This window comes from Apis florea, unplaced genomic scaffold, assembly GCF_048593485.1.
Source record: "Apis florea isolate Af1SG1 unplaced genomic scaffold, ASM4859348v1 contig_2350_pilon, whole genome shotgun sequence".
In the NCBI taxonomy this organism is placed as follows: Eukaryota; Metazoa; Arthropoda; class Insecta; order Hymenoptera; family Apidae; genus Apis; species Apis florea.
In genome coordinates, this window is record NW_028256565.1 from 420,424 (window position 1) to 434,844 (window position 14,421).

The 14,421-nt window shown below is 28.7% G+C and overlaps 2 protein-coding genes across 9 annotated transcripts in view; one reads left to right on the plus strand and one right to left on the minus strand.

Annotated features, from left to right (window-relative positions):
• Nucleotides 1-10,091, minus strand: part of LOC100864320 (zinc finger and BTB domain-containing protein 6-like) — a 23,038-nt gene extending 12,947 nt beyond the window's left edge. For 3 of the 6 annotated variants that reach the window (XM_012490640.3, XM_086904212.1, XM_003696243.4), the window contains exons 1-5: nucleotides 9,585-10,059; nucleotides 9,136-9,330; nucleotides 8,862-9,059; nucleotides 8,239-8,749; nucleotides 8,104-8,163 (exon numbers count right to left, since the gene is read on the minus strand). In XM_012490640.3, coding sequence (XP_012346094.1) covers nucleotides 8,104-8,163; nucleotides 8,239-8,749; nucleotides 8,862-9,059; nucleotides 9,136-9,321 — 955 coding nt within the window. In that variant the 5' untranslated portion in view covers nucleotides 9,322-9,330; nucleotides 9,585-10,059. Of the gene's footprint in view, nucleotides 1-1,400; nucleotides 1,855-8,103; nucleotides 8,164-8,238; nucleotides 8,750-8,861; nucleotides 9,060-9,135; nucleotides 9,331-9,584 lie in introns of those variants that run through there. The other 3 variants (XM_086904213.1, XM_012490639.2, XM_086904214.1) reach the window with 3 other exon arrangements.
• Cog4 (conserved oligomeric Golgi complex subunit 4) lies at nucleotides 9,978-13,826 on the plus strand. 3 transcript variants are annotated; one of them, XM_012490637.3, is made up of 10 exons: nucleotides 9,978-10,101; nucleotides 10,904-11,101; nucleotides 11,178-11,552; nucleotides 11,694-11,902; nucleotides 12,022-12,217; nucleotides 12,278-12,525; nucleotides 12,610-12,832; nucleotides 12,911-13,177; nucleotides 13,249-13,434; nucleotides 13,499-13,826. In XM_012490637.3, the coding sequence occupies exons 2-10, from the start codon at nucleotides 11,033-11,035 to the stop codon at nucleotides 13,754-13,756; spliced, it is 2,031 nt and encodes a 676-aa protein (XP_012346091.1). In that variant the 5' UTR covers nucleotides 9,978-10,101; nucleotides 10,904-11,032; the 3' UTR covers nucleotides 13,757-13,826. The 3 variants fall into 3 exon arrangements, with proteins under 3 accessions (XP_012346091.1, XP_003696356.2, XP_012346090.1); XM_003696308.4 differs by lacking the exon at nucleotides 9,978-10,101 and adding an exon at nucleotides 10,161-10,821; XM_012490636.3 differs by lacking the exon at nucleotides 9,978-10,101 and adding an exon at nucleotides 10,450-10,821 and having other exon boundaries at nucleotides 10,904-11,065.
• Nucleotides 13,827-14,421: the final 595 nt, after the last annotated feature.

The window sequence follows — 14,421 nt, forward strand, 5'->3', positions numbered from 1 at the left end:
TTCGTTGTTGCTTGCCCTTGCTCTGCTATATTATTTTTTTTTAATCACGTTATTTAATTTTCCAAGGCCAATTTTCTTTTTTCTTTTTTTTTTTTTTTTTTTTTTCTCCCGATAAGATGAAAATAAATTGTTGGACGAATATTTCGACACGGCGAAAGTTTGAGTTTCTCTCTGACAAATGGAGAAGTAGGGATAAGGATCGATTTAAGAGGATACGACGAGATAGACGGTTAAAAGGCAGTATTGGTATTTGTGTTCGAGGCAACGATTCGCGTGTATATGTATATAACGCGTATTTTCGTAAAAATAACCGTTACAGTTTGTACGCGTTTGAAATGTGTGTGTGTGTGTGTGTGTGTGTGTGTGTGTTTATCTTCCGTATAGCCATTACGAGCTGAAAAAAATTCCCATAAGCATGTTCAACGAAGCGTCCAGTTAAAGAAAACAGAAAAGGACATTTTGTTCGAATATCGGAATGACAAAACAAGCTTGCAAATATTAACATTTATGCAATTGTTTGATATTCGATAGCTGCGGTAATACGGACGATTGAAATATGTAATCAAAACATTACATGTTAGATATTGTTTTTGATTATAATCTTTGAACATGAGTGAAACAAAGTTGTATCGTTTTTTTTTTTTTTTTTTGAAAGTTTTATTGGAACTTTCTGACAAGTGATTCAAATACGAGATATATCTTTCGAGACTGTTTTTTTTTTTTTTTCTTAATAAAATCGTATACAAACATCCTATAATAAGGTAAAACTTCCAACTAAATAAAGATACGATGTATTAACGTGCAAACATAAAATTAAATGAATATAGCGCATCGCACCAACAACAGTCGCATTTTTCTCGTAATTATCTGGAACAAGTTGTCGATTGTTTACGAAATAAAAACACGCGGATTTGTTTCGAAACAAAACAAAAAAAAAAAAAAAAAAACAAAACAAAAACAAAAACGAAAAAAAATAGGAAAGAAACTATTAAATAAGGTCGAATCTTATTTTATATGGACACGAGTAAAAAATATCGGTCGATTCGCTTATTTTCTAAAATAACGTTTTTCTCTTTGAGGAACTTTTCTCGCGTCATCTGTCGTTGATGGCACTTCGTTCGAGTCTTCTAATATCAGTCTGTTTAACGCGTATAAGGATCATGCTAAACCGATCGATTTTTTGCGAAAAATCTCTCGTGTCTATTCACAGGCTTAACTACGTATTTGTACGTATATATATGTATATATAAAAAAAATGAAATGCAAACGATAAATATATATAGAAATAGTACGTATAAAAAAAAAAAGACAGAAAAAAAAAAGTATGAAACAAAGATTCCGGAGAACAGCTTAAAATCGATTGGATAGGATACCGTTGAGCGATGAAAAAAAAAGCGATATAATATGTACATGTAACATGTAATAAGAGCAATAAAAAAAAAAAAATTAGAGCGAATAAAAAAAAATGAGAAGGTGGTTCTTCTTCGCTTGATCATCGATAAATCGATCAACAGTATCGCGACAATATGTATCGATATGTTCGCGAGGCGTTTCACTTTCGAAAGTTCAATTTAGCGTCGACACTGAACGTGCACTTGTGGATGCGCAGCAAATGAGCCTTCATGTCGTAACTTCGACTGAATATGCGCTGACAAATCGGGCACCTGGTTTGCCCCGTATGCAAGTCCTTGTGCAGTGTCAACGACATCGGATGCTTGAAACCTTTCCAACAAATTCTACAGCGAAACAATAATTCTGTATCCGTGGACTGACCGTAGTCATCGTCCGAGACGAGGTCCGCGGTTGCAGGACCGGTGCTACCACCCCCGCCCCCTCCGGTATCTCCTGCTCGTTCTACAAATAAACACAAACACACAAGATCACCTCTATATTATTAACCAGAACAACACACTGTCGCGTATTCAAACTTAGATATCGCCTTCGATATCTTTCACTTCTTCTGTTTCTTACGCGCGATCGATCGATATTACAGTTTTCTTCTTTTTTTTTTTTTTTTTTTCTATCGCGAACACGTTAAAAATTAATCAAATTTCTTCCCATTCTCTCTCTCTCTCTCGAATAATTCCGAACAGGCACGCCAGTTGACACGATGTGCGTTCAAAGCTCAAGCTAATTGGGTTAAGTCTAATAATTAAATCATATATATATGTGTGTGTGTGTATATATATATATATATATATATATGTAGAAAGACAGAGAGCATACGACACCACCGAAAAAAAAAAAAAAAGATTCAAGCCCGCTAAGGCCCCAGGCTAATACGAAATACACCGAAACAACCAATCACACACGATACCTACGTAATTGTACACACATATCGAAACATGTTTCTTTCCCTCCCATCATCTTCGTCATCCCATTGTTTACTCATACGTTATTATATATCTTTCAGAAGGACGTGAACCGTCGCGTAACGTGGGTTTTCAAGGAAGGTAAACTGTCTCTCCGTTTACAATATCACATCGATTCTTTTTTATTATCAGTTTCGCACGTGTTGTTCCACAACTTCTTTCTTTCGTGGAACCGAATTTTTTTTTTTTTACAACGTCTTTTTTTTTCGCGTTTCACGCTTTCTATACTGACCAATTATCTCGCGTATTATCACGAAAATTATTATTAAATGATAAATATCAATCGTATTTTAATTTTAATTTCGAGTATAAAAATTCGAGTATAAAATTTGATCACGATAAAGGATGAAGTTGATTTTTTTTTTTTTAATAAAATTATCTATTACCCCTAAATAAAATCGCGGCTTAATTTATCAATCGGTTTTGATGACATTGCGAAAAATGTGTGCAACGATGAATTTCAGTCTATAAGTACTTGTACCAGAAAGCACGCTGTACCGTTATTCCGTCTTATGATTAAGTCCATGAAATACATACAAATACAAGAAGCATTCATTCAACACGATTTAGCATTATTATATACTTAATATTACGAGATCTTCGGAACGTAACGAGAATGATAACGATAATGATAACGTATAAATTTTCTTATATAAAATATTTTTTCTCGTAGTTTCTGTATCGACAGAAATGATTATTTTGAGCCACTCGTTGAAAATTATCACGAATGTTAATGCATCGATAATTAAAATAATACAATGGCGTAATAAAAAACGATTTGCAACATCGATATTTTATAATTGCGCAATAAACGAATGAAAAACATCGTTGAATAAAACATATTTATAAAATAAAAAAAAAAAAAAAAAAAAAAATGGACGAATTAGATCTGTCCGCTAGTCGGACAAACAATTGCCAAATAGCAATTTGTATATGTCTTATTTATATTATAATTGTAAGTACCGTCGACAAAAAGCCTAGTAGAGCATTATCGTATGAATTGATAACGAGTTTACTCGTTGCAGTCTTATAGTATAGAATGAAAATTAAATTAAATAACGACACGTAATAAATCGATAATAAATCGTGGTGCACAGTAAAGTCGTATCAATATATAAAATACAAACGGTCGAAATATCCGTTTTTATAATAATAAATCGATCGGCTGACTGACAATTTATACGACTCGTATGTGAATTATAAATAAACGCTAAATTGTCAACTAATGTTACATTATAAAAAATATAATCGATAAATGGACGATACTTGCGATAAAGCAAGATCACGTTCGAAGTACGATACGATAGTTTTAAACGAGAATGTTCACTGTTGCTTTCTTCACGAAGCAGCCTCTATGTCCAGCAGAAAGACCAGAAAATAAAATATTCTCACATTCTCGAACGTGCGCATACTTTGCGTTAAAACGATTGAGAAGATATATAAAAAAAAAAAAAAAAAAAAAATTATCACCTAAACGCATTAAGCGTTATATATAACCCTACTACATCTACCCTAATTGTTTCGACGAAAAGGTAATGTGCAAACCGATCACGCATTCGCATCGAGAGAACACGCAAAACGCACATCGCACCCAATAATCTTGCGCGATAAATTCAACGATCACAAGGTACATAAGAGATTAAGACCGTTAAAGAAAAACGTGAAGAGTACGAAAGCGGGATAACAAAATTGTATTCACGAGCGCATCAGAAACAGAAGGAAAAAAGAGTTTTAAATAAAAAAAAAAAAAAAGAGAGAGAGAAAAAAAAAATTATACGTTTCTTAATAAATATACACAAGCGTACACAACTTGACCGAAATTATATATAATATTTTCGGTATAAAAGAGTGAGGGGAAAAAAAAAAGAAACAAAGAAAAAAAAGATGCTTATTTTCTCCCTCTCCTTTTCTCTTTCTCTCCTTTCGTTCTCGTCCCCCTGTCGTCTTTCCGTTATCGATTCACTCGTCGTTTTCCCTTGGTCGCAGATGTATAACAAAGAGAAAAAAAAAAAAAAATGAAAAAGCGGAGGATACAATTAGTCGAGTAACGATATTAACTGTGGGCAATCGGAGGGGGCGAGTTGGTGCTATGGGGGCGGGATGTGCGGGATGGCGCGCATTTTGTGAAAATCGACGAAACATGGCCAGCGGCACAAACAGGCATTGCAGGGCCAACATTTGAAGCGCGTCTGCCTGAGCTTTCCACGTGATGTGACCATTCCGCGCTGCTTGCAGTGTACACATACTTTTCCGTGGCCGTTTGCTTTGCTGAGGCTATGCGGCTGACCAGATACGTACGTAATCCCTCCTGAAGAAAACACATTGGCCAAACACTTCGGTTAGTCAATTCTTAAGTATATGTGCACATGCAGCCAACCATTAGTAAACAAAATTTCTTTAACGACCAATCCCAGCACCAACCAATCCCGTAGCCGTGAAAAGCCAGTCTAGAGTATCAGCGATACCAATACCCACGAGTATATTTTCGTACGTGTATGCGTGTATTTAGATGGAAATGTAGCATTGCCAGGTGCTAGCCGAATCTTTCTCTCTCTCTTTCTCTCTCCATCACCCTTCTTTCCTTCCTCCTTTCTCTTCTCGGACCGTCGATCGAATCTCTCTCCTTCCACCACCTATCAATCCTCTCTCTCTCTTACCCCTCTCTCCCTAGTTTCCCTCCGTTCCTTTCAAGTTGCAACGCACTTTGCTTCTATACATATATATATATATATATATATATTTTTTTTGTTTTCTCTCTTTTTTTTCATCGCGAATGCTTCTCCTTTACATTCAAAAATTAAATCCTCCGATGAATCGTTCTTTTCCTTTCTTTTCGATCATCGAAAAAAAACCAGCTTCTTTCTTTTCACGTCTCTCTTTACTATTTATATCTTTCTTTTCCTCTCTAATTTTTTTTTTTTTTTTTTTATATATATATACATTTTTACTTGGATACGTGCTTCGGCCGATTGAAAATATTCTTTTTTCTCGTTTTTTCGTTTTCTTTCTACTCTCTGTTCGGGCATGTGCACGTTTATACTCTCTGCGCTTCAATACGATTTTCGCGTAAAAACGCGAAACAATAATGTATGCTTAGAAGATGGAAAATATCGTGAAATATCGTTGCTTGCTCGTTTTCATATACAGAACAATATTCCGACAAATGCTCGTGTATCGATATCGGTTACAAGTTTGAAGAAAATCGATCGACGGAAGATTCGTTGTTGTCTTGATAGATAATGCAATTCTTCGATTCGGCACGTCAATTTGTTGACGGAGAACGATGCGTCGGTATATGATTATACAATTTACATCGATTCGCGTTGAGTCATAAGATGTTAAGCGCTTATTGTGCGAGCAAAGGAAAGTAATCCACGCACACGCACACGCACACGCACACACACAATAGTTTTAATAAATAGTATATAGGGTGTCAATTCGATCGCTGTTTCGCGCGTTAATATAACAGTAATACAACAAACATCGATTCTTGTATCGTTTAAATCGTTATTTACAATAATAATCGTTGTTTATACGCTTGAAAAATTACATATATGAATTATGTAATGTACACGATTATTCGATTTTTTTTATTATTTTCGAACGAAACATTCCATGAGATAAATTCTTCCAGAAACCCTGTTTCCATACTATTTCATACGCACGCAAAAATGTAATTATCTTTACTTATTAACTTCGCGCTTATTCGAATAATTCATGCTCCTGCTTGAACAATCAAACGATAAACATAAAGATGTTCTGATTACCTACCTGCCGAAATTTCTTTTTGAACAGGCTAAACGTATTTCGGATCGGGTCGCGTTAAAAATAATTTAAGGAACAATTCGAATTTTATAATGCTTCGAAAAATAATGTTACGAACGAACGAACAATTAGTTTTGACATTCCTACATAGGCGATTAAATTTCACTGAATAAGAAATAAACATGTTCGAAGAGTTTATTGATTCGACTTGAATATATCGGATATCCACGCACCCATATTGATTTTTTCCAATTTACGAGAATAAATAATAATATATATATATAAAAAGAAGAAATAAGTAATAAGACGTATTCGAATACAGAAAAGAATCGTTAACATGCCATTATCGTCAGCACCACCACCATTGCTACTTTAAATTAGTCGTTTTGCAAGGCTACGAAATTTTCTTCTATAAAAAATGAAATCAAGCTTGCAAATTAATCTTAAATATCAAACGATAAAATTTTACAAATCATAACGAAAATAAGAGATTAAAAAATATAATATATAAATATTATAAATATCGATTCGATAACAAATATGTACTGACCAAGTATCGTTAAACTTAATATATAAAATTGTACAAATTGATAAATAAATATAACGATTGTCAAATATTTCTTTTTCTTTTTTTTTTTTTTTCAATTTTCATCACTATTTTAATTACATTTATTCGTGATCGATAAGAAAATGAAATAATTTAAGATTAAATTTGCATGCAAGTGATATCGACATGTGAGATATTTTGCATCACACACGTGCGTGCGTGTCCTGTAAAATTTTGCGGATTCAAAGAAGTTACCTTATACCAGCGTTGAAAGATATTTTAGTGTATACATAGAAATATGCTTACAGTTAGTGCTCGGAAGGAACGTAGTGGTGGCTTTATACGAGTTATTAAGGGAATGTTGATGATTGTCGGCACACATACAGCACTTGGCAATGCTTACTAATATCTACAGTTCAACCTACACCCGAGTGCCTATACATTTACATCCAAAAACCATGCATATTGTATACTATAGTTAAATGATTAATAGAAATAAAGTAACACTTTTTCACAACAAAAAAATTAATTTCTTTTTTAAATAATTTTAAAACATTTGTATCGAGATGTTTTACTATATGATCGTTTGGTTAACCCGATCCTGATATTTGTATAAAAATAAATGATTATCAAATGAAACTTTGTAAATGAAAATTTTTATTAAGTTTCTTATTTTCTTGTTGCCCAATCTAATTGAAACTATAAGTAGTAATTGAATTCTTTTCTTTCTATAGTCTTTTCATTATGAATTAATAACAAATTTTTTATGTGTAACAATAATATAAAATTGTACACTATATAATGAATTTTTATATAATTTATATTATAAAAAGTTCACGCAATTATTTTTTAAATTAACTATAATAAAATTAATTTCCCTCCGAGTCTGCATATATTTATTATCGAATTCCGATAATAAATCAAAGTAAATGAAAGTTATATTTAAAGATATGACTAAAAATCATTTTTGTATCCATATTTAAATAATCTGTTTCAATATATAAATGATTCATAGAATTTCATAAGATAAGAATAATTTTATGACAAAGGAGAAGTGATTTTTTTCATATTTATAAAATAATATTAAAATAGTAAAATATTATCTTATCAATAATTGAACATTATAAAATATTGATATGGATAATAACATATGGATACAAAATTCAAAATTAGTTTGCAACGCCATTTCCTTTAATTAAAAAAATAAAATTTTGTGTTTTTAATAAGCATCAAACGTTATATTTATTTAAAATTATTATATTCGTAAAATATAGAAATTATGTTATTTACATTTTATTGATATTTTTTTTATCATAATTCTATAGTAATTATTAAAATTTTTTTAAAAGATATGGCAGAGCATCAAATCACATGTCATAGTGAAATAAGATAAATAATAAATTAAATGAAATCACTTACCCTGTACTGCTTCTTGCGTTAATCTTTCCCCAGAAGTACTAGGTTTTGAAAGCAAGTGTCCTAATTAACAAACAAAATTATGCAAAATATCTTTCTATGTGTAATAAAAAAAGAAAAAAATAATAAAAATCTTACCAACATCAGCTGTTTGATGTTTAAGATCCAAGCTATCTGAAGTAGATTGGTTACTTGAGTAAAATGTTTGAGTGATATCAGGCTTCTGATCATGATCAGGAGTATTAGATGATGTATCTTCTATACCAATTTTATTTAGCGAACTGTCTCCCAAACTCTGTTCTTCGTAACTACAGCTACTTCCATCTTGTACTAGATATTCAGGCATTTCCAACTTTAAATTTGGCATTAGAGGAATTATTTCAACAGGATCTGAACCAGTTGTTGATTGATTTTCTGAAGTCTTATTTTCAGAATCTTTTGCAGATAAAGCATTACTTATAGTCTTATCTGCATTTGTATTTGCATTTTCTCTACATTTTCGTCTTTTACTCGGCGGAGCATCAGGTTGTAAATCGACAGCGTGATAAGGCATTGGAGATGAAGGTGATTTATTTCTCTTATCTGTTGCAGTCTTACTAGAAGCATTTTGAAGTTGAATTTCAGGTTCATTAGGAATTTCTATGTCATCCTAAAACATGAATCATAAACCATATATTTTTAGCTTTTAGAATTATGAAATATATATCATTTTAATTTAAACAGAAATGTCTTGTTATATTTAATAACAGTGAGAAATATACCTCTACTAAACTATCATTATCTTTTCCTGTACCATCTGTAAGACCCTGAACAGCAAGTAATTCAGCAGTTGTTAAAAAACTAGCTAATTGTTCTTGAACCACATTTACTTCACCTTGATACATAAAATCAACTAATGCAGCCAAATCATCAAATTTTACATTACGAAATATTATAACAGGATGTTGACATGGATTTTCCTACATTAAAATAAGTAATGTTCATTTTTGCATATAATAATGTCAATGAATTATATAATTTTTAATTTTAGTTTACCTTAAATAAATCTCTGAAATATGTACTACATGCAGATAAAAGCATTTTGTGTGCTCTTATTCTTTTCCCCTCACAGCTTAAAGTTACATCAACAAGATCTTCTTCTGTTCTTAATGTATCAAAAGCACAAGTAATATGTTTTAAATAATTATTCCACCTAAGAGAAAATTGTTGACTCGAACCCATGCTGATTTCCTGAAATAATGTAAGAGTTTTGCTTAAATGTTAAAAGAACATATTGAAAATGTTGAAAAAATATATATAATTACAAAAAAAATATCAAAGTATAATTAGAAAATATATGTGTCATGTTACATACATATATATATATATATATATATATATATATATATATATATATATATATACACATATTATACATATATATATTATATATATATACATATATATCACAAATTTATATCTAAGATTCATAAACAATAATTTACCGTATTTTTAATTAATATGCTCCAAAAATAATAATGTAAGTAAGATCAAAAAATTTGTAATCTTTTATAGCGCGGTTAAATTTTCAGTAATAATTGTAAAATGATTACTGAAATAATTAAATTATTTATAAAATGGAGAAATAGCGCTGACTTGTTAGTCCTGATATGTTTCGCAAAAAATAAAAACTGTAAACAGTAAATTGGAATAAAATTTCATGGCACTGTAGAAGTTTCACGGGTTCTGCATAGAGATGAAAAGTGGCGTCGATCAACTAAACGATTTCAATGTTATGTAATTGCATCACGCCAAGCAATCTTATACACGTTAAATAATTTTTCACACAATCCTATATTAACTTTACAAGTTACACTTTTCGATTAAATGACAGCTGGTAGCCATTTTCCTTCAGGAAAACGCGTAAGATGCGCGGAAAGAACTCAACTTCCTACAGAAACCACGCGCGATGCGTGGGACGTTTCGATACATGTGTAGAGCACCTTAAAGGCGTTGTCATTGGTGAATTTTCATTTATACTGATATTCATGAATATCTGTAACTGATCTCAATTTTTATTTGTCTATTTATATTTTATATTATAAAAATTTATAGATAAAATTGATCAGTGTAAAATTTTTAAAAAAATTTTCTTTTAAAAAAATAATAGTTTGATTTAGTTATTAATACACAATTTTAATATATTTTTTTTAATGTTTATTTTATTCCTTTAAAAATGCTAAAATAAATATTTATAAATAAATAATTCAAAAAATATAATATAATAAAATTTTAATGAAAATATATAATTTTTGTATTATTCATTTGTTAATTTAATGATTAAAATTATTAATCTAGTGGAATAAAAATAAATTTAACAAAATAAAGTAAAAGATCTTCCATTATTGAATTTTCTAATCATTTATTTTGAGTTTTAAATATGTTAAATAATGTAACAAATTAAAAAATGTTTAGCTATATATGATTAAATTATTTTTTTTTTATTAATATTTAATATCAATTTTATGTTTTAATGAAATTAAGTTTGAAATTTTTAAATATAAATTATAAATATAAATGTGATATTTTGAAAATATTTAATAAATTTATTATATTATATTATATTATAATAATATTCTTATAATTTACTATATTATCATTATCAATATAATGTGTATCATGGATTTATCTCTAAATGAAGAAAATCTAACTCAAATACTTAATAAATTATCAGAAGATGAGGTTTTTCTAAATTTAATATTTTTATTTTATATTTTTAAAAATTAGTTCACACTCATTGAAAAAAAAAATTATTTAATTGCAGGTTAAAATAGACAAAAATTTAGAAAATATACTTTCAAGACAATGTCATGTAGAAGCAAAATTACAAAATATAAGTAAGGTATTACCTAATGTAGTTGTAATACGTACAGAAGGAGAAAAGTTTTGTAATATGATTACACGTACTAATGAATTAGCAGAAAATGTAAGTGCTAAAGTAAGACAATTAGATTTAGCAAGGGTAAGTTAAGTTATAATATTAATTATATGATTAAGAATAATTTTTTTATTATTTATAATATATAATTATATTATAGAGTAGAGTATATGAATGTCAAAGACGTGTTAATGACATTCTTGATTTACAATTATGTAGTGAAGGCGTAGCTATGGCGTTACGTAATGAAGATTATGAACAAGGTGCAGCACATGTTCATCGTTATTTATCAATGGATCAACAATTATTAGAAAGAACAGCTGAAGATATTTTAATGGATCATACTAATATTAGTTCTTCTTTGATTACATTACAACAAGCTGCATTACAACTTAGAACTGTAGTTACTCATAAATTCGATGAAGCAGTAAAATCAGAAGATCTCGCATCTGTTGAAAGATTTTTTAAAATATTTCCTTTATTAGGAATGCATACTGAAGGTCTTAAAAAATTTTGTAGTTATTTATGCACAAAGGTAATAATATGTAAATTATATGGTTTTTCAAATATTATGTTTTATATAATTTTATGTATATGTATTCTTTATACTTTTTATTTTGTTATAATTCATTCCATTATTATACATTATATCATTTATTATAATTTGTTCAATTAGTTACAAGAAACAGCTCAAAAAAATTTAAAAGCAGCTTTGGAAATAAAAAATAATGATAAAAGAGCATCAGTTATCTTTTCTGATACCATGACATTACTATTTGAAGGAATTGCTCGTATTGTGGAGATACACCAACCAATAATTGAAACATATTATGGTCCTGGAAGACTATTAATGACTATTTCTATTTTACAAAAAGAATGTGATAGGTATATTATTAGTATTTAATTTAACTTAAATTAATTTTTATAAAAAAATTATGTATATTCTTAAAAATGACATGCATTATTTTTTATATTATTTAATTTATTATATTTATCAAATTTAGACAAGTTAAAAAGATTATTGCAGAATTTATGAAACACCGGTATATATCTAAAAAGGTACAGATTGTAAATGAGCATGTTCGAAAACCAAATTCTGAAAGGGCAGATCCAAAAGATTTTGACTTATTATTGGGAGAAATTACTATCATGCATTCACGTGCAGAATTATATATTAGATTTTTAAAAAGAAGAGTTAAAGTAAGTTAAATATTTTTTATAACATAAAAATTGTATGGCATTATTATATTTTTATTATAGAATGACATCGAAATTAGCGCAACAAATGATATGCAATACAAAGATTTAATAAGTGAATTCGAAAATATTATCAATAATTCTGATTTAGCACATGGTATGCAAGAACTTCTAAGTGCTTATCTTGCTTTAGAAAGATATTTTCTTGAAGAAAGTGTAAATAAAGCACTAGGAATGGATACTTTAGATCAAGATCAACAAACATCTAGTATGGTTGATGATGTATTTTTTATAGTACAAAAATGTATAAGGTATTAAGAAAATTAAAAAATTTACATTGTACTATATCATATCATAAATATATATTTTTATATTTTTAAAATTTTCACATATAGGCGTTCTATGTCAAGTTGGAGTATAGATGGTGTTTGTGCTGTTGTTAATATGGCTTGTGGTATATTAGAAGGAGAATTTGCAAATAGATTACGAAATCGATTACGACAAGGTTATCCAGCAGGATATTTAGATTTAGCACAAGCTTATAATGCTCTTCAAACAAGTATACAACATGGTCGTTTACAGACTTCAGATACAGAACTTGCACGTTTAACATTTTTGGTAAAATTGAATATAATGTTGAAACTATTTAATATTTTTTACATATTAATTCATTTATATATTTTTTATATAATATAGGCTTATCTGAATAATACTGATGTAAGTATTGAGTATGTCGAAACGCTATGTAAAAGTCTTAGTCCAGAAATAGATGCAACATTTCCTAATATGCAAAATAAAGATAGAGGTAAAATCGATAGCTGTCTATCTGGCTTAAAAAGTGTTATGTCGATTTTGCGAGCAGTTACTGATTATGGCTTAGAACAATTGCGAGTAAGCGCTGTCAAACCAAGAGTCACACCTTGGGTCGATGCATTTTTATCTGTAGATCATCATATAAACGAGGTAAAAATTATATTAATATATAATCATAATAATATATAGAAAAATAAAATTAAATATGTAAAATTTTATAGGATGACTTATTAAGATATGAAACAGAAGAACCTTTTGTACAAACTTTAATTATGAATTTAGAAGGTTTACTTCAAAATTTTAAAGGTAGTTTAACAACATCTAATTATGATGCTTTAATTGGTCTTCTTACTGCTGAAGTCACAGCTCGTTTAGAAAAAGTTGTATTGAAATCTACATTTAACAGAGTATGTATATTTTATGATATTCATTATTTTATTTTTTTTTTTGATAATTAATTAAATTATTTAGGCGGGAGGTCTCATACTTGATAAAGAAATAAGATCATTGGCAAGTTACTTAGCTGCTGTTACTTCTTGGTCTGTACGTGATAAGTTTGCACGATTAACTCAAATAGCTACTATATTAAGTGTTGAAAAAGTGGAAGAATTAGCAGATTATTGTGGTGCAGATGCAATAGCATGGAGATTAACACCTGCTGAAGTTCGGCGTATTGCTTCTCTGAGAATAGATTTTCGTCCAGAAGATGTAAAAAGATTAAAACTTTAATATCTATCTAATTGTATTATTAATAAAAATGTATATAAAAAAATATAATAAAAAGTCAATAAAAATAAAATCTCGAGGCAAGTATTCATTCAATATTCATTGTTTTTATTTATAATTGATAAAAATTTAAAATATTATTTTGATTTAAATTATAGATAAGGCATAAATTAATATTTAATGCATTTTTTCATTATTTTTTGGCATGCCTGAAAAATATTTAAACTTCCTTATCATTTTAATTTTTTTCTCAAAATTATCAATTCGGCCCAAAATAATTACAACATTAGTAATAATTGAAATTAAAATTATTTAATTATTAATATTAGATTTTAATAGAAAATTATTAGAATTAAAATATATATTCTATTATAGAATGTAAATCTTATCATTAGGTCTCGCGTCAAAACATTCGTATATAATAAGATATATTATGTTTTGTAAAGTCATGAACTTACATTAAAAAATAAAAATGAAAATATATTTATATTTTTTATTTTAAAAATTAAAATATATTGTAATTTAAAATAAAAATATATTCAATTGATATATTGTATTTTCTGTACTCACACAATCAAAAACAAATAGATAAAAAATAAAGAAAAAGCAAATAATGATAAAATGATGAAAATAAAATAAAATAAAATAAAAATTGAGGAATCAATGCT

Bases quoted from the DNA above. Each gene is read 5' to 3' on its own strand.
- Cog4 (XM_003696308.4), top strand. From the start codon at position 10,750: ATGTGTATCATGGATTTATCTCTAAATGAAGAAAATCTAACTCAAATA. The intron at 12,833-12,910 runs GTAAAATTGAAT...TATATAATATAG, and splicing joins TTGCACGTTTAACATTTTTG to GCTTATCTGAATAATACTGA. The intron at 13,435-13,498 runs GTATGTATATTT...TAAATTATTTAG, and splicing joins TGAAATCTACATTTAACAGA to GCGGGAGGTCTCATACTTGA.